At 52.2% G+C, this 18,569-nt stretch overlaps 3 protein-coding genes across 4 annotated transcripts; 2 read left to right on the forward strand and 1 right to left on the reverse strand.

Moving 5' to 3' along the window:
* Positions 1-19: 19 nt before the first annotated feature.
* LOC124465895 (vegetative cell wall protein gp1-like) lies at positions 20-4,234 on the forward strand. 2 transcript variants are annotated; one of them, XM_047017539.1, is made up of 5 exons: positions 20-535; positions 1,113-1,358; positions 1,445-1,600; positions 1,695-1,893; positions 2,001-4,234. In XM_047017539.1, exons 2-5 carry the CDS (start codon positions 1,220-1,222, stop codon positions 3,211-3,213), a joined length of 1,707 nt encoding a protein of 568 aa, XP_046873495.1. In that variant the 5' UTR covers positions 20-535; positions 1,113-1,219; the 3' UTR covers positions 3,214-4,234. The 2 variants fall into 2 exon arrangements, with proteins under 2 accessions (XP_046873495.1, XP_046873496.1); XM_047017540.1 differs by having other exon boundaries at positions 20-98.
* Positions 4,235-6,951: 2,717 nt separating this feature from the next.
* On the reverse strand, positions 6,952-11,957 carry LOC124465897 (steroid 17-alpha-hydroxylase/17,20 lyase). The gene is made up of 9 exons (XM_047017542.1): positions 11,715-11,957; positions 11,491-11,611; positions 10,788-10,926; positions 10,352-10,581; positions 10,176-10,262; positions 9,892-10,095; positions 8,201-8,370; positions 7,465-7,568; positions 6,952-7,374 (listed from the first exon to the last, which is right to left on the reverse strand). The coding sequence occupies exons 1-9, from the start codon at positions 11,948-11,950 to the stop codon at positions 7,121-7,123; spliced, it is 1,545 nt and encodes a 514-aa protein (XP_046873498.1). The 5' UTR covers positions 11,951-11,957; the 3' UTR covers positions 6,952-7,120.
* A 3,470-nt stretch (positions 11,958-15,427) lies between these two features.
* Positions 15,428-17,796, forward strand: egr4 (early growth response 4). Its single transcript, XM_047017575.1, has 2 exons — positions 15,428-15,600; positions 15,802-17,796. The coding sequence occupies exons 1-2, from the start codon at positions 15,483-15,485 to the stop codon at positions 16,929-16,931; spliced, it is 1,248 nt and encodes a 415-aa protein (XP_046873531.1). The 5' UTR covers positions 15,428-15,482; the 3' UTR covers positions 16,932-17,796.
* The last annotated feature ends 773 nt before the right edge of the window (positions 17,797-18,569 follow it).

Raw genomic sequence — 18,569 nt, forward strand, 5'->3', positions numbered from 1 at the left:
ACAACTTCCCCGATAATCACCCACTTCTGACCGCAAAGCGCTATCGGATGGGGAGAGGGCCTCCGGTGATGTTGTGAAGGGTTTGCGACTGTTGCTAGGTCAGAGTGATGGTTCCCACCACCCAGACACCCTACACTCTGATTGGCTTGCGAAGTGCCACCGTCAACCAATAAAATCTCAATGCGTTCGAAATGAGACATTTACAATTTAACATCATACTTCCTTTATTGTAGCACAAACATGCATATCGTAATGTAAATAAAATGCTCTAGCTATTGAGACTGCAATTTTAGCGGGTTATCTCCGTTTCGACAAACTCGTTTGCGCTACTGTCTATGCGACGGTAGGCAAGCGATGCGGGGATTAGGGGCGGAGTATCGGTAACGTTACCGGGTGGCAATGGCGGACGGTCTGGCGGAGGGCACTGGAGAGAGAGCTCGAGACAGTGGAACGATGGAATCATTGTTGTCACCCAGCTTGTAGGCAACGACGCAACCGGCGAGTCTCGCACATCGGGACCAACAAGACCATGAGGGTAGGAAGAACGCTGGTATTTTATTTATCTGATACACGGGCAGACCATAATCTCCGCAGCCTAGCAACCACCTCTTTAATTTATAGATCACAGCACCGGACGTTACCCTCGCTCCACCGCGAGGCGGTTCTAGGCATTCTCCATTGCAGTGTGATAACAAACCGTCGGTTCCGTTACCTGGTGTCGGGCACCGTTCTGCATCTCAATCTGATATTAACTATTATTCTACTAAATACTATTGTACGTACCACATCACTGTGTGTGTGAGTATGTATGTATGTGTGTGTTTGTGTGTGTGAGAGTAAGGGTAAGGGTTTGTGAGTGTGTGTAAGAGAGTTTCCAGTGAACTGATGCATGTGAGATTATTACACAGGATTAGATTTATGAGATACTAGTGACACGTGTGTGTGTGTGTGTGTGTGTGTGTGTGTGTATGGCTGAGACAGAGAGAGACTGAAAGAGAAATGTGTCTTCGTTTGAGTGGAGTGTGGTTGTCAGTGTGTAAGCTATGGTGTGTGTGCGCGTGTGTGTGTGCGTGCGTGTGATGCTAACAACGTCCTCCATTGTGTGTCTCCAGATTGCCGGTCCTGGGACGATGGGTTCCCTCTCTGCTTGACCCGCTCTGACCAGGACGGTGTGTGTGTGTGTGTCAGCGTCACGGTGTGTGTGTGTGCAGCGGGGGTCATGGAGTACCACAGTGGTAGCCTGCCCCTGCTTGGGAGACCCCGTTACTGCCCCGGCAGTGCCACGGGAGGCTACCTGTGTGAGACTGGACACTGCTGCGGAGACACTGGCTGCTGTACCTACTACTATGAGCTGTGGTGTAGGTCGCTCTCTTCTACTAGAAACTCTGGTTTAAGGCATGTGTGCGTGTGTGTGTATATATATATATGTGTGTGTGTTGTGCAGGGTTCTGGCTGCTGTGGACGGTACTGATCCTGTTCAGCTGCTGCTGTGCGTATCGTCACCGCCGGGCCAAGCTGAGGGGCCAGCAGGAGCAGAGAGACACCAGCCTGCTGGCCTGCCACGGCCCCGCCCTCTACTCCTCCTCCATGCTGGACCTCAGTACGTCCCTGTGTGTGTGTATATACTGTATCTCATGTGTGTGTGTGCCATATCTTGTGTGTGTGTGCTTTATCTCGTGTGTGTGTGTGTGCAGGTTTCCTGGCCTCTCTGAAGCTGCCCACCTATGAGGAGGTGGCAGCCCAGCCCAGCACCCCCCCGCCTCCCTACAGCGCCGTGTTCGCCTCCCAGGGGGGCGCTGCTCGCTTCCCCCAGCCCCCGCGCCACCCTGGCCCCCACCCTGGCCCCCACCCTGGCCCCAGCGATGGCCCCTCCTCCTTCAGCTCTGACAACAGGTGCGGCCTCTGTTTTCCACAGCTGGAAGTTCTAGAAGGTTGACAGTAAACTGTGTGGATTCTAGAAGATTCTAGAAGGTTGACAGTAATGTGTTTATGTTCCACAGCTCCAGCTGCTCCTGCGACTCCTGCTGCCCCTCCTCCCCCTGTAGCTCCTCCCTCTCCGCCCCTGTCACCTACGAGACGGACACAAGCCACGCCTCCACTCCCAGCGATGCCACTCCCCTGCCGCTTGAAGCTGTCATGGAGACCGCCATCACAGTGACCACTGAGATGGACCCGGACGCCAACAGCAGCATGACCGTTGCCGAGGTAACTGTTGCTACAGTGGCCGGTGATGTTGACCTGCCAAGGGATGCTATTCAGGATGCAACCATGGTAACTGTCACCATAACAGAGGTTACCATGACGGATGCTGTGGCTGTGATGACCAGTGCGCCTGAAAAGACTATGGCTGCACACCCAAGCATGGCTGCCTCCCCTGCCTCCTCCATGCAGGACCCCCCACACTCCCCCACCTCCTGCCCTAGCAACCCTGCCCCCCCAGACCAAGCAGCCCCCACCTTCGCCCCTGTGTCTCAGCTGACTCTCTCACCTGACCCAACCCCAGCCTCAACCCCAGCCTCAATCCCAGCCTCAGCCTCAACCCCAGCTTCAGCTCCAGCCCCAGTCTTGATCCAAACACCAGCACCAAACAAACCGCAAGAACCAGCGCTTGAAGAGCATCCTAACATGGCACCAAATACACCAGCCCCAGCCTCAGCCCCAGCCTCAGCCCCATCCCCAGCCTCAGCTTTAGCCTCAGCTTTAGCCCCAGTCCCAGCTCCAGCCTCAACCCCAGCCCCAGCCCTCTCTTTGTTGACCCCCCTGGTCCCCCTGACAGAAGCCCCCCCCCCCTCCCCCCGGGCCTCGGTCTCCCCCCCCAAGCAGACTCTGTTCTCCCCCTGCGTGGACGTGTACGAGGCCGCCCCCCCCACCTGGGAGGGGGAGGAGGGGGAGGAGGACGTGGGGGCAGATGAGAGCCAGTACCGCCACAGACGACTGACCGGAGACTCCGGCATCGAGGTGTGTCGCTGTCAGGTGGAGAGGGAGGAGGAGGAGGAGGAGGAGGAGGAGGGGGAGGGGGAGGAGGAGGAGGGGGGAGGCAGGAGAGGGGGAGGTGATGGAGGAGGGAGTGAGGTCATTCAGGTACATGACAGTGTTGACTGTCTAATCGCTAGGGGTCAGGGGTCAGGGGTGGGGCTAACCCTCTGTAGCCCCGCCCCTACCACACCAGTGGGTGAGGAGGGTGCTGTGGTGGTTGTTGTGGAGACTGTGTGACTGACAGGTGGACTGGTCCTCTTGTAAGAGTTCAGGGTGAGCTGGTGCCAGGGAGGGCAGCTGTGTGTGAGCTGCACATCTCCTGGGGAACGATGAACACCCAGAGGAGCCCCATCTGTCTAGGGTGTGTGAGTGCGTGTGTGTGTGTGTGTGTGTGTGTGTGGGGAGAGGGAGAGAGAGAGAGAGTTTGTGAGTTACACAACCAGCTAAACAAAGAGTCTAAACACATTAACACAGAACAGAAGATGTGAAAATGCCAAATTCTCTCTTAATGCCCCCGCCCTCGCCCCCCTCCCCCTAACAACAACAGCTGCTGTGTGACATCATCTGCTCATCTCTCCTACTGAAACCTCACACACACCAGCCAGCCTCTACACACACACACACACACACACACTGAGATGAGCAAGCAAGACTGTAGATTTAGGTGGTGTGCGTATATGTGTGTGTGTGAGGGCTCCTTTAAACTAGGTCCTATGGCAGGTTAACTGCATAACTAACCCAGCTGGCTCTGGCCAAGCACAAGTTCTAGAAACAGCAGGAGAAGTCCTTCACTGCTTGAGAAGGTCCAGATGGCTCCAGGGTTCTAGAGTTCTAGAGTTCTGAAGGGGGTTCTAGAATTCTGAAGGGGGTTCCAGAGTTCCGAAGGGGGTTCCAGAGTTCTGAAGGGAGTGAGAGGGTATAGAGTTCTGAAGAGAACAGGTTGTTTATGAGATGACTGTCCAGCAGGTGCTGTATGTCACACACCTCTGTCACAAGAATGTGTGTGTGTGTGTGTGTGTGTGTGTGTGTGTGTGTGCGTGAGTAATATACATGTATGTACATGAACATGTGTAGTCATGAATGTTCCATACCTTTGGATATTGTTGGAATACAGATATTATACTGGTGATGTTTATAAGTAAGGCCCATGTGGAGGTGTACTTAGTGGGACTGATTGCAGAGTGTAGTACATTAGGGAGCAGGATGTAGGAGCTAGGGAGCAGGGTGTAGGGGCTAGGGAGCAGGATGTAGGGGCTAGGGTGTAGGGTGTAGGGGCTAGGGTGCAGGGTGTAGCGAGCAGGGTGTAGGGGCTAGGGAGCAGGGTGTAGGGGCTAGGGAGCAGGGTGTAGGGAGCAGGGTGTAGGGGCTAGGGAGCAGGGTGTAGGGGCTAGGGAGCAGGGTGTAGGGGCTAGGGAGCAGGGTGTAGGGAGCAGGGTGTAGGGAGCAGGGTGTAGGGAGCAGGGTGTAGGGAGCAGGGTGTAGGGAGCAGGGTGTAGGGGGCAGGGTGTAGGGGGCAGGGTGTAGGGGCTAGGGTGTAGGGAGCAGGGTGTAGGGGCTAGGGTGTAGGGAGCAGGGTGTAGGGGCTAGGGTGTAGGGGCTAGGGAGCAGGGTGTAGGGGCTAGGGAGCAGGGTGTAGGGAGCAGGGTGTAGGGGCTAGGGAGCAGGGTGTAGGGGCTAGGGTGTAGGGGCTAGGGAGCAGGGTGTAGGGGCTAGGGAGCAGGGTGTAGGGGCTAGGGAGCAGGGTGTAGGGAGCAGGGTGTAGGGGCTAGGGAGCAGGGTGTAGGGGCTAGGGTGTAGGGGCTAGGGAGCAGGGTGTAGGGGCTAGGGAGCAGGGTGTAGGGGCTAGGGTGTAGGGGCTAGGGAGCAGGGTGTAGGGGCTAGGGAGCAGGGTATAGGGAGCAGGGTGTAGGGTGTAGGGGCTAGGGAGCAGGGTGTAGGGGCTAGGGAGCAGGGTGTAGGAGCTAGGGAGCAGGGTATAGGGAGCAGGGTGTAGGGGCTAGGGAGCAGGGTGTAGGGGCTAGGGAGCAGGGTGTAGGGGCTAGGGGGCAGGGTGTAGGGGCCCTCCTTCCCATCATGCTCTCTGCTCCCTGGACAGAAACTACACTTTCCATCATGCTCTTTGTTCTCTGGACAGAATCTACACTTCCCACCATGCTCTCTGGTATTTGGACAGAATCTACACTTCCCACCATGCTCTCTGGTTTTTGGATATAAACTACACTTCCCATCATGCTCTCTGCTCCCTGAACAGAGCCAAAAGAACTGTTGCTGTTACCATGACAGCCGCTGTGGACGTGGTCTGATCGTTCTGCTTGACTAGAACTAATGTGAGGCTGTGTGCCATTTCTACTCAACCACTGTTAGTAATATACATATATATTAAAAAAAATATGAATATAAAGATAATTATATGACAATACTGTTACTATGGAAACTGTTAATAATATGTTTGAAACTGTCCTACTAACTGCGTTCCCTTTTGTTTGTGTGTGTGTGTGTGTGTGTGTGAGTGTGTGTGAGAAAGTGTGTGTGTGTGACCCCTATTGCTCCCTCTTACTGTGCCTCTATAGATTTCTATTGATCCCCCTTCCTCTCATCTCCACTCCACTCCTCTACCCTCCTCCTCTCTCCCCTCCTCCCCTCCTCCCCTCTCCCCTCTCCCCTCCTCCCTACTCTCCCCTTCTCTCCTCAACCCTCCTCTAGCCTCCCCTCATCTCCACTCCTCCCCTCTACCCTCCTCCCCTCTACCCTCCTCTCCCCTCATCACCTCTTATTTCCTCTCCTCCCCTCTCTCATCCCTCCCCGTGTCTCTCCGTCTTGTCCTTAGCCAGTGTCTAAGTTATACTCTCCGTCTGTCTGAAAATAAACACTATCCAATCTACTACTCTGGTCTCTACTGCTCTGGTCTGTCTGTAGGTCCTCTACCAATTTACTACTCCTCTGCTTTCCATAAGCGCTGGCTGCCGAACTGTGAACTGTAAATAGTCAATTTTACGCCATTAAAAAAACTTATATAAATGTTTTATTACGATAAATTAGTTTTTAATCTGATTAACGAGTTGGAATTTGTGTATATGGACCAATGATCACCCTGCATCACATGACTGTCAACCAGGCTCAATTGCGCATGTCGGTTGCAAAAGACGAACTTCTCCGGGGTATAATACAATTGGAGTGTCGATCAGGTCATCAAATATCTCTTGAATGGGATTGCAGGGCTTGACTTTAACTTTTTGAGGCACTTGTCCTTTGGACAAGTACATTTACGTTTCACTTGTCCACAAAAGCAGTGACGTGCGGTGAGGTTTGTGGCTGGGGAGGCACTGACTCTTTCAAAGTCAGATGTACAAATATATGAATTCAACAGAGCAGCGTCAATTCACCATTCAACTGGCATTCATATTGACTACGGTTATGTTTCATATCCCATATCAGCATTCTTTACACACACATTTGGCTAAAGAAAAGCGTTACATTTATAAAAGGCTCAGAAAGAGCGCATTTGCTCCGAGGGGTGGGGGTCTGTTAAAAACGCAGTGTGTGCGCGCGCTCAGCTGAGAGGTTATGGCCTGAGTGGAGGGACCGTGTGGCGCCAGGTACATTTCTGTCAAAATATCGTGTTCGTTTGTATAATTAACAAACACAAACACCACTCAGTTCGTGTTCGTAGGTATGATGGATTTACGTACAAAATGTTGAGACTTCACCTGTTTCTGTTTTGAAAATGTGCTAAGCTAGCTAGCTAGTAGCTTGAAACGGTCAAATTCGCCTTCAAAATAAGAGCAGCATCTGAAACGTACCACGAGAATTCAGTGGACCAACCACTTTCAGGTTCAGGTTTAACAGGTTGTTGTTTTTAATATTAGTAATGAGTAAAAACCAAGGCTAACAACATCTATGAATTAAGAGCCCCTTAACTAACCCCCACATTTTGCCTGTAAAAGCTCAAATTTCGTGGCTAGTTTTCCCTTTTGGCGAGATCCTTGCACTCTGTACTCTGATGTGTGTGTGGATGGTGTGTGTGAGACAGTCTACTGGTAGAATCAGGTGTATCTTTAATGAAAAGCAGGTTATACAGACAAGTCATTGATCATACCAACCACATTGAAGGAAGATATTTAAGAGGAAGTAGTTGTGCTCTACCTCAGCCCCCCCCTACTCGGTGGCGGACTGTGAGAGTGTATCTGATTGGCTGCAGCACCACCCCCAGCTTGCCCTGCAGGTCTGGCAGAGAGACCCCGGGGGCAGGGCTAAAGCTGAACCGCTGCAGCAGATTGGCCAGGAAGAGGAAGAGCTCCATCCTGGCCAGGGATTCGCCCAAGCAGACGCGAGGCCCCGCCCCAAATGGCAGGAAACAGGAAGGCACGGAGCGCTGGCCCTGGTTGTCAAGGAAACGCTCTGGGCACGAAATGGGAAACGTCAGAGACAGAAGAGGAGGTGTGTGTGAGTGTGAGTGAGTGAGTGAGTGAGTGAGTGTGAGTGTGTCACCTGGTCTGAAGTGCTCTGGCTGGTCCCAAAGGTGGGGGTCGTGGTGAATAGCCCATAAATTCACCAGCACACGCGTGTCCTTCCTGATGGAGTAGCCCCCCAGACTGGAAGAGTACAACAAGTTACCTGGTGTGGGTTACCTGGTGTGTGTTAGGGTGGTGTTTAAGGGGTGGTGTGTGATGGTTGTGTGTGTGTGTGAGGGTGGTATGTGTGTGTGTGTGTTACCTGGTGTGTGTGTTTGTGTTACCTGGTGTGGCAGGTGGCTGAGCGGTTAGGGAATCAGGCTCAATTCCTGGCCGTGCCAAATGACGTTGTGTCCTTGGGCAAGGCAATTCACCCTACTTGCCTCGGGGGAATGTCCCTGTACTTACTGAAAGACTCTCTAGATAAGAGCGTCTGCTAAATGACTAAATGTCAAACGTAATGTAAATGTGTGTGTGAGGGCGTGTGTGTGTTACCTGGTGTGTGTGAGGGCGTGTGTGTGAGGGTGGTGTGTGTGTGTTACCTGGTGTGTGTGAGGGTGGTGTGTGTGAGGGCGTGTGTGTGAGGGTGGTGTGTGTGAGGGTGGTGTGTGTGTTACCTGGTGTGTGTGAGAGTGGTGTGTGTGAGGGCGTGTGTGTGTTACCTGGTGTGTGTGAGCGTGGTGTGTGTGTGTTACCTGGTGTGTGTGAGGGTGGTGTGTGTGTGTTACCTGGTGTGTGTGAGGGTGGTGTGTGTTACCTGGTGTGTGTGTTACCTGGTGTGTGTGAGGGTGGTGTGTGGGATGAGGACAGGGCTGACAGGTCTTATCCTCATGACCTCGTTGATGACGCTGTCCAGGTACGGCAGGCTGGCCTTGTGGGACACACACACTGTCCTGCCCTCCCCCACACACTCCTCCAGCTCGCTCTGCACGCGCTCCTGCACCTGAGGGGGGGGGGGGGGGTACAGATGCTCACTGTGTCTGCTAGCTGAGATGTTACTGTACACTGTGTCTGCTAGCTGAGATGTTACTGTACACTGTGTCTGCTAGCTGAGATGTTACTTTAAACTGTGACTGGTAGCTGAGATGTTACTTTACACTGTGTCTGGTAGCTGAGATGGTACTTTACACTGTGACTGGTAGCTGAGATGTTACTTTACACTGTGTCTGGTAGCTGAGATGGTACTTTACACTGTGTCTGCTAGCTGAGATGTTACTTTACACTGTGACTGGTAGCTGAGATGGTACTTTACACTGTGTCTGCTAGCTGAGATGTTACTTTACACTGTGACTGGTAGCTGAGATGTTACTTTACACTGTGACTGGCAGCTGAGATGTTACTGTACACTTTCTGCTAGCTGAGATGTTACTTTACACTGTGTCTGCTAGCTGAGATATTGCATCACACTGTCTGCTAGCTGAGATGTTATGTGTCTGGTAGTTGAGATGTGGTTACTTTACACTGTGTCTGCTAGCTGAGATGTTACTGTACACTGTGTCTGCTAGCTGAGATGTTACTTTACACTGTGTCTGTTAGCTGAGATGTTACTTTACACTGTGTCTGCTAGCTGAGATGTTACATTACACTGTCTGCTAGCTGAGATGTTATGTGTCTGGTAGTTGAGATGTTACTTTACACTGTGTCTGCTAGCTGAGATGTTACTGTACACTGTGTCTGCTAGCTGAGATGTTACTTTACACTGTGTCTGCTAGCTGAGATGTTACTTTACACTGTGTCTGCTAGCTGAGATGTTACTTTACACTGTGTCTGTTAGCTGAGATGTTACTTTACACTGTCTGCTAGCTGAGATGTTACATTACACTGTCTGCTAGCTGAGATGTTATGTGTCTGGTAGTTGAGATGTTACTTTACACTGTGTCTGCTAGCTGAGATGTTATGTGTCTGGTAGTTGAGATGTGGTTACTTTACACTGTGTCTGGTAGCTGAGATGTTACTTTACAATGTGTCTGGTAGCTGAGATGTTATGTGTCTGGTTGCTGAGATGTGGTTACTTTACACTGTGTCTGGTAGCTGAGAAGTTACTTTACACTGTGTCTAGTGGCTGAGATGTTACAGTACATTGTATCTTGTAGCTGAGATGGAACTTTACACTGTGCCTGTTATTTGAGATGTGGTTACTTTACACTGTGACTGGTTGCTGAGATGTTATTTAACATTGTGTCTGGTAGCTGAGATGTTACTTTACACTGTGACTGGTAGCTGAGATGTTACTTCACACTGTGTCTGGTAGCTGAGATGTTACTTTACACTGTGTCTGGTAAATACAGACCATTCCTTGACTCTGACCACTGATACTGTTAGAACTCTGTACTTCTGATTTTTGATCAGATCCTTCTGCTGTACTTTCTCTGGTTGTGGCTGAACGTGTCTGATATATAATACAATATAATGGTTAAGAAGAAGTGAGGTAACCGGAAGTGATGCGACAGGAAGTGCTTCTCACCTGGGGGTGGTGCAGCAGGAAGGCCAGGCACCACAGCAGCGTGGTGGAGGTCGTCTCCACCCCCGCCCCAAACGTCTCCGCCGCAGTCATGATGACGTGATCGTCTGACATCACACCCTCCTCCGCCCCTGACCCCTGGCTGACCCCTGACCCCTGCAGCAGAGCGTCCAGCAGGTCACGAGGCTCCCCCGTCCTCATAGAGGCCTGCAGACAAGAGTCAGGGGTCAGGCAGGGGTCAGGGGTCAGGCAGGTTTAAAGGGTTGTGTGTGTGTGTGTGTGTGTACCTTGTGTTCCTCCAGCTTGCGGTTCAGCAGTCTGTCTCTAACAGAAATACACTGTTTCAGTTTCCTCAGAGCTCTGTTGGGAAAGATCTACAGAGAAAAGAAACAACTATGACTGTGTGTGTGAGTGTGTGTGTGTGAGTGTGTGTGAGTGTGTGTGTGTGTGTGTGTGTGTGTACCCTGAGCCAGGGGTAGATGTCCACCAGTCCTCCCCTAGCGATGGTTTCCACGATGCCGTCGTTGTACTCCATCACCTGGGTGAGCTCGGGGTCGTCATGGCGATAGGTGGAGCTGAAGACCAGGGTGCAGACCACGTTGGTCACAGCTCGCGTCACCGCTGGCGCCGGGTCCACGGCCCGCCCCCCGCTGGCCTGGAGGGAGCAGCACAGGCTCTCGACCTCCTCCAGCACTGCTCACACACACGTGTGTTTTGAGTACATACATTGTGTGTGTGTGAGAGTTACTGTATGTGTGTGTGTGTGAGAGTTAGTGTGTGTGTGAGAGCAGTACCGGTCCTAGCACATCTGGCGCCCTATGAGAGCCAGAATCGTAGTGCAAATTGTAATGCCGCCGCCTCCCTATCCAAACAGAGTTAGTGTGTGTGTGTTTGATCACCTATGTCCTGCAGCTTGTGGCTCCCCTCTCCAAACAGAGTGAAGGCCTGGTGCACCAGGCGGCGGTGACTCCTCCAGAGGGAGGAGGAGTCAGCGAACGCGATGTCCTTTCCCCCCCTGGTCAGCAGCTCTGTGGTTACCTTGGAGACCAGGAGGTTGCTGTCACCTTGACGATACTGAACTCTCTCCGTCCCCACGCAAACTCTCCTGTCTCGACCCTTATCCTGGCAGGAACACAACCCTGCCTTTCTCTAACCCTAACCCTCCCCCTCACCCTCTCCCTCCCTCACCCTCTCCCTCTCTCCCTCCCTCCCTCCCTCCCTCCCTCACCCTCTCCCTCCCTCACCCTCTCCCTCCCTCCCCCTCACCCTCTCCCTCCCTCCCCCTCCCTCTCGCTCCCCCTTTCCCTCCCTCCCCCCCCTTTCCCTCCCTCCCCCCCTTCCCCCCTCCCCCCCTCTCCCAGGGTAGTCCTTCCCCCCTCCCTCTCACCATCTTGGGTCTCCCAGGGTCGTCCTTCCCCCCTCCCTCTCACCATCTTGGGTCTCCCAGGGTCGTCTTTCCCCCCTCCCTCTCACCATCTTGGGTCTCCCAGGGTCGTCCTTCCCCCCTCCCTCTCACCATCTTGGGTCTCCCAGGGTCGTCCTTCCCCCCTCCCTCTCAACATCTTGGGTCTCCCAGGGTCGTCCTTCCCCCCTCCCTCTCACCATCTTGGGTCTCCCAGCGTAGTCCTTCCCTCTCTGCAGCAGAACCTCCCTGGCGTGCTGGTAGTCGTTGACGACCAGTGTGTAGTGAGGCCCCAGGTACATGGCATAGAGAGGGCCGTACCTGAATATACATACACCTGCATTCACATATATAGACTGTATATACACACACAGACACAGACACACAGGGGTGCAGATGAAGCAGAGCGTGTCCAGGGTCCTACCTGTGTGCTAGCCGGGTGAATAGCAGGTGTGGGAGCTGCCCCCCTCCCACCCAGGGCAGGCTCCCCAGCAGGGGCACCCATGGCAGGCAGGGCACTGGGGGGGTGCTGCCGGGGGGGGGACCCCACGCTGCCCCCAGCACGAGGAGGGCAGCCAAGAGGAGGATACATCCCAGGAACACAGACGCAGGGCAGAGAGACAGAACGCTCTCCACCAACCCTGCTACTCCTGCTGCCATCGCTGCTGGACACGGGCTGGCTGGACACGGGCTGGCTGGCTGGACACGGGCTGGCTGGCTGGACACGGGCTGGCTGGACACGGGCTGGCTGGACACGGGCTGGCTGGCTGGACACGGGCTGGCTGGCTGGACACGGGCTGGCTGGACACGGGCTGGCTGGACACGGGCTGGCTGGCTGGATGGACACTGGCTGGCTGGACAAGGGCTGGCTGGCTGGACACAGGCTGGCTGGCTGGCAGGCTGTTAACTGACTGACTGGCTGGCTGGCTGATTAGCAGGCTAACTGACTGACCGCCTAACTGGCTAACTTACTGACTGACTGACTGGCTAACTGACTGACTGACTGGCTGAGTACCTTGCTGACCGCCTGACTGAATAGCTTACTGACCAACCAACCAACTGGCTGGCAGAGTTCTCCCTCCAAGGACGTCAACTGGTAACGTCACTCAACCTTGTGTGTGTGTGTTTGAGGGGGGGTGTTAATGTGTGTGTGTGTGTTTGAGGGGGGGTGTTAATGTGTGTGTGTGTTTGAGGGGGGGTGTTAATGTGTGTGTGTGTTTCCAAGGCTGTTTAATCCCCTTTTACACAAACATTCAGTCAAGGTTGACTGACCATGAAAATACATGCGCTACATAGAAACCATGAGACAAACAGCGCCCTTGGGCGGTTTGAGAGCAGAATACCTCAACAACTGACCGTCAACCGTCTGGCTTCCACGTCTTACCGATCTTCTGCGCGCTTCTGTGGTTGTTCCAAGTGAATACAGAGACGATGACAACTGAGGCCGTTTACCAGCAGGACCGTGACTAAATATAGAACTGGCTGCAGGAGGGGAAACCAGGCTGCGCGCCTGTCAGAACCGCGTCGTTGACACAAAGACTTGTCTTGTGTTTGTGCTGATGAATACAGTTGATCATCTGTATAGGAGGCGGAGGTAGCTAACTCGTTCAGACGGCCCAGCCGTTCTAGTCATGGACACACCTCGCCCCCTCAAAGGGAGGAATCGCTCCTCTCCGGTATTGGCACGTGCAGACAATTCCCAAATGATTCAGGCAATCCTAGAATTAGAACCAAGGCCGTCTGTCAAGACGTTCCATAACACACCCGCCCTACGTCACTCACGATGAGAACTGCAACTCAAATGTTGCATGTAAGATATCACGACGTTGTTTTGTTAGTTGCACTGACCTTTTAGAACTATAGAATACTGTGACGCAGTTTGCTGTCGGGGTTCTGGAATGTGCCCAGCCCTGCCCTGAAATGCACACTTTATTTCATTTCTGTTCTGTATATCCCAGGATCAAATTATTCTAGCTGTACATCGAGGGGACGAGTACGAGTAACCAGAGTAAGTTGGTGCATTTCTTGGCAAGACACAGCCGTGCCCTAAAATGCACCCCCTGCTAACCTGTGCAAACATTTACTATGATGTTGAAACATAGATTTGATATGCATGTTGGACCTCTGATATTCTGGATGAGAAGGCTGTTGTTTTCGACCTGTCTGAGTAGCCTCCCCTATTGGCATTAAAGGCGCGTGCCTTTGAACATATACATTGGTACGAGGAGCTATGTGAAACTGTGTAAACATGTTTCTGTAAAATTACTACTGAACTGACTTCCAGATATACTGAAAAAGAATTCATGAAAATGATCTCCCACTCTTACATTGTCAAAGCTTCTTACTCATCCTTATAAGACTTGAGTTTCATATAAGATTGTGAATGTGTTTCCCATGCGTCTGTGCGAGTGTTTCATATGTGTAAGTTTTCAGGAGTATGAATGCGTGTGTGAACATTTCACACGTGAATGCGTTTCATGTGTCGAGGCGAGCATTTCACATATGTGGATGTGAGTTTTCAGTAGTATGAATGTGTTTGTGTTTCATATGTGTTTGTGTAAGGACAGTTGAATTATGTCCTTAACGGCCCCTCATAGCGGGCGGACTACTCCCACCCTGGCGCAAGGACAGGTGATTGATTGACAGAACGTGTTATGGAACGCTGGCTCGCGCCTGAGTGGGACAGACTTTCCATCCTTGCACTGTTGAGACAGGGTGAGTGGGCGGGAGCATGTAGCTTAGCAACCGACTGCTCCAGTGTTGCGGGGGCTGGAGGGCGGGGGAACTGGGTCTAATCATAATTTGGTGCTGTGATGGGCTCTGTGTTTATGCGCCATGTTGATCAGACTGTGATGTCCATACACACACACACACTGCGTGAAACACGGGCTTCTGCTCCCCTGCTTTCGCTGCTGTGACTGCGCATGTGCTCTGTCCATGGTGCTGAATCTGAACCAAGCTGCAGCACGCGCCTCCCGTCAACCCATCCAGACAGTCTCTGACGAAGCGCGAGCTTCTCTTTAACGTCTCGTTTAATAGTTCTCTTCCCCCATGGTTATTTCATCATCCCTGCTCCCGTCGGAACCGGAGACAGATAGACACGGCCCCTGTGCACACACACAAGGAATCACAAACGCACAACATAACTGTTCATCCATTTATTTGCAACTATAGTGTGTGTGTGCACACGAGCTGTACTCGGCCTAAGGGCACCGACGGAGCACTTCCTGTCCTACCTATGACTTCCCTGCATCAGAGTGATGACATCGAATCAGGCTGATGTTCAGCTGAGATGTTGTGGTTTGTACTGCACGGTATCAGTGATTGTACCGACTGACTGATCTGAAGTATCAATTTTGTTCACCATTAATCAGCTAATGTTGCAATACTTCAGATGTCATTGTGGCGCGGTGGTCTTATTGTAGTATTATTGTAGAATTATTGTAGTATTGTTTGCTTCACGTTATTATCCTCGTTCACCGCACCTGTTGGCTGAGATGTGAATACTTTGCAAAGAGGTAAATACAGTCTTCATGCAGACTGAAATACTCTGACAAGAAAACGATGCTCCCCTGATCCTTGATCTGCTGCAGACGACTTTGTAGGTGCAGCAGGTAAAACACGTGCGTGTATCTAGAGCGCGCGGCTGTAGGGGTGCTGCTGCTGCATTATAAAGTGGGTTAGTTGTGTAATACGCCTCGCGCATCATCCCTCCAGCTTCTCTGATCTCGCGCCAGAAAGCGAGTGTCGCATAGAAGGGAGATTCTAGAGAATCCCTTCCTCACGTCACATTCCTGTGTGTCCTTTTAAGGCGAGGGGATACCCCCGTCACATCCTCTGACCATGTTTGGGCACTGGAGCGCGTAGCGGGGGAATCCTCGAGTCTGCATCGACCAATAGCAGGCAAGGGCTTCTACCTAGCGACCGTAGAGTATAAAAAGGAGAATCGCGAGCCCCAGTTATCATCATTCACATCGACTTGGAATAACGGACTAACATCTACAATCTGCTCTGATTCACTTGAAGGGAATCCCTGGAATTTATCGTTTTGGATAAAATAATCGTTTATTAACAAGATTAATCAAATCGATTTATAACCGTTCAATTTCATAACTGATATTGATTTTCGTGAAATTGCTCGTTTACCTTTTTAATTCAATTTCCACGAGCTATAACGCATCCGGTTCCCACCATGCTCCTGAGCGAAGAGAGCAGCTTTATGTCGCAGTTCGAGGACGCGTGCTGTGCCTGGGTGGACAGTGTGGGCTCGAGCCCCAGCCTCTGCGACAGTACCGATTCCGAAGTGGGTTTGGGATTACTGGACCGACAAGGTATGTACAGTTATCTTGTTCTCACGGCTCATGCTTATGTAACTGCTGCAGAGTGTCTAATGCATTAAGTGCTGTCTGCATAACTTCAACGCATCACTGTGCAGGTTGTTTTAAACAGAGTTATCAATCCATGCGTCAGTGCACGAGACGGTAATAACGGTGTCTCCTCCCTTCTCTCTCCGCCAGGCTGCGCGTTCTCACCGGGAACCGAGGCTTCAGACTCAGACTTCTTCTCCGACCTGAGTGACGGTTCCTCTGATACACTGTCACCCTCCCTCGCCTACACCGGCAGCTTCTTCACGGAGGCGCTACCGGGGGCGCACTGCAGCACTGACGCCATCCTCAACATGATCACGGAAATCGTGGGGATCTGCACAGGTCCCGGTACCGAGGCTGAAACCGTAGCTCTCTCTCCATCCTTCCCCGACAGCGCCTCCACTCCGCTCTACTCCCCATCCCACGAGCCAGCCTTCAACGGGTGCAGCCGCGAGACATGTACCGCGGCTTCAGTACAGCCCACGGCTCCCCAGCTGGTGATCAAGACCGAGTTTGAGAACAGCTGCAACGGGTGCGACCAGTTCTCCCGGCCCGGTGAGGGTCTGTGCGCGGTCAGTACCGACCCAATGCTCCTGGTACCAGGACTGGATCATGCGGAAGTAGCGGAGCTACTGGACTCTCTGCTGCACCCCGCGGCCAGTGCCGGTGATCTGAAGACTGGGGCGGACATCAAGCAGGAGCCTGGTCTGCTGGAGGACTGGGCACGTGGCTACCTGGCGCCGTCAGGCGGGGTCAAACTGGAGAGTGTGGAGGTGCAGGCCGGGAGCGTGCAGAGCCAGAATGAGCTCCTCCACCCCGCCTCCTCCTTCTGCTCCTCCCTGGACGCCCTGCTCTCCTCCCTCCTGCCCGCCGTGCTCCCGAGAAGCACCGGCACACCGGTGGGAGCGTGCAAACCCTCCCGGGCCAGGAAGAGCCCCGTGAAGGGAACCGTGAAGGCGAAGCCGTTCCCCTGCCCAATCATTGGCTGCGAGCGACGCTTCTCGCGCTCAGACGAGCTTAACCGGCATGTTCGCATCCACACCGGACACAAGCCTTTCCAGTGCGCTATCTGCTTGCGCAGCTTCAGCCGGAGTGACCATCTGACCACACACACGCGCACGCACACAGGAGAGAAGCCGTTTTCCTGCGAAGTTTGTGGGAAACGCTTCGCGCGCAGCGACGAGCGGAAGAGGCACGGGCGCGTGCATGTTAAGCAGCAGCTACGCGCTCAGATGATGGCAGCCTACACACTCGCCTTCCCCGGCGGCGTCTGAACTGCGAGCTCCCAGTGACCGCGATGGTTGAGAGTTTTATCCTGGTGTTTACGAGGCTTCGATTGACCTGACCTCACCATGGCAACGTTTACTGAGACGTCAGTCTGGTGGTCTGTGGCGCGGGTGCTGCATTATGTGATGGAAGTTCTTGTCGGTAAAGAGCGCGATTGTGGGCTGAACATTCTCCTGAGGATGTTGGAAGTGGAACTTTGTCCTCTTCCGAACGGCTGTGCGTTCTACTGTCTGGATCCGTTAACACGCGCACAGAGAACAGAGGGGCGGACTGGTTAGGGTTGGGCGCAGGCGCAGAGAGTGAGAGAGATATCTGTTAACTTGTGTCTCCACACAGAACATCTCTGATTGTAAAGTGTTGTTTTGTGAAAAACTGCATGACGATCTTACAAGTAAAGGCCTGTCACAGGCTACATAACCATTCTTTGCTCGATGTAAACGTTATATTTCTAAAGATATGTGAACTTAACACTTTATATTTGGATACATCTATAAGACAAAACCTGTAGAGTATATGTTTATATTCTCCCAACTCAGTTTTCTATGAGTACATTTATATTATGTGGTCTACGGAATGAGTCTATAATCCGACCAGATTGTAAATCTATGATGGTTCTGTTCCAGACGTTCTAGAACAGCCAGTCGCTTTCTGATGTCACTTTTGTAAGAGCTCTCCAGGAGAGACACGCAGTACTTCAACATTGTAGTTGACAAGCAGAGTTGCACACGTTAGTGTGTCTTTATGTACAATAACGGAAGCACGTAACTTTCTTTACGCATGAAGGGCAGCGCTTTGCTCCGTCCGAGATGTTGTGTTCCTCAAAAACATGAACATGAATAAAAATAAAAACAATGACCTTTGAATCTGAATCAGTCAATTTTCTGTTTTCCAGAATCCATACTCACACGTTTCTGTCTCTCAAACACATTTATTACAGACCTGCGTCTGTGCGTGCATGGACACTCCTTGCATTGTATTTCTCTGCTGCCACTCTGTGGTTATTAATGGACACTGCAGCTCAGAGCCTGATGGTTGAAATTGTATTTATCCCCTTGGGTAAATTGCGACGTAACAACATCATTTTTTTTTTTTTTTTTAAGATAATGCACAAATCTTTTAAGATACAAATTAAAAAGGTTAATTATGTGGAATGTACAAAACACCAACAGGTGACGCGCAATTCATCAGCACCATTCTCCCGCGTGCAACACCGGTGCCATCCACTGCTAACGTACAGCATGAACCAACTAACTGTGCAGATAACTCTTTTGACTAAATCTCAAGTAAAGATCCAGCCTACCTAAGGACAGTGAGTGAATCTGGTAAATAGCACGAACAGAGCTGTATAATTACAGTTGAAGAATTAGGACCAGAACGGAACGGTTGATGTTTGGTGCTGAGCGGTGCCCAGCAGCACCGCTAGTCATGCACGAGGAGGCAGAGTTCCTTCACTTTACGACTCGTCTTTTATAACGGTTAACCCACTGGCAGTTTACGCATCAGCTCACTTCCGTTACCGACTGCAAAGGCTGCAGAGCCTGAACGGAGCACTCCGGTAGGTCTGCTCTGCTCCCGCTCCTCCAGTCAGATGCCCGAGCGCATCCTGTCGTCACGGGGCCTACGTC

Source organism: Hypomesus transpacificus, unplaced genomic scaffold (genome assembly GCF_021917145.1).
Source record: "Hypomesus transpacificus isolate Combined female unplaced genomic scaffold, fHypTra1 scaffold_61, whole genome shotgun sequence".
NCBI lineage: Eukaryota > Metazoa > Chordata > Actinopteri > Osmeriformes > Osmeridae > Hypomesus > Hypomesus transpacificus.

What these genes read in the sequence shown, in the direction of transcription:
- LOC124465895 (XM_047017539.1), top strand. Translation starts at nt 1,220, where the DNA reads ATGGAGTACCACAGTGGTAGCCTGCCCCTGCTTGGGAGACCCCGTTAC. An exon ending in CTACTACTATGAGCTGTGGT is followed by an intron (nt 1,359 to 1,444) that starts GTAGGTCGCTCT and finishes TGTGTTGTGCAG; the next exon opens with GGTTCTGGCTGCTGTGGACG. An exon ending in CTCCTCCATGCTGGACCTCA is followed by an intron (nt 1,601 to 1,694) that starts GTACGTCCCTGT and finishes GTGTGTGTGCAG; the next exon opens with GTTTCCTGGCCTCTCTGAAG.
- LOC124465897 (XM_047017542.1), bottom strand. Translation starts at nt 11,950, where the DNA reads ATGGCAGCAGGAGTAGCAGGGTTGGTGGAGAGCGTTCTGTCTCTCTGC. An exon ending in TCCTGCTGCACCACCCCCAG is followed by an intron (nt 8,371 to 9,891) that starts GTGAGAAGCACT and finishes CCCCCCCCTCAG; the next exon opens with GTGCAGGAGCGCGTGCAGAG. An exon ending in ACCACCCTCACACACACCAG is followed by an intron (nt 7,569 to 8,200) that starts GTAACACACACA and finishes GTACTCTTCCAG; the next exon opens with TCTGGGGGGCTACTCCATCA.
- egr4 (XM_047017575.1), top strand. Translation starts at nt 15,483, where the DNA reads ATGCTCCTGAGCGAAGAGAGCAGCTTTATGTCGCAGTTCGAGGACGCG. An exon ending in TACCGATTCCGAAGTGGGTT is followed by an intron (nt 15,601 to 15,801) that starts TGGGATTACTGG and finishes CCCTTCTCTCTC; the next exon opens with CGCCAGGCTGCGCGTTCTCA.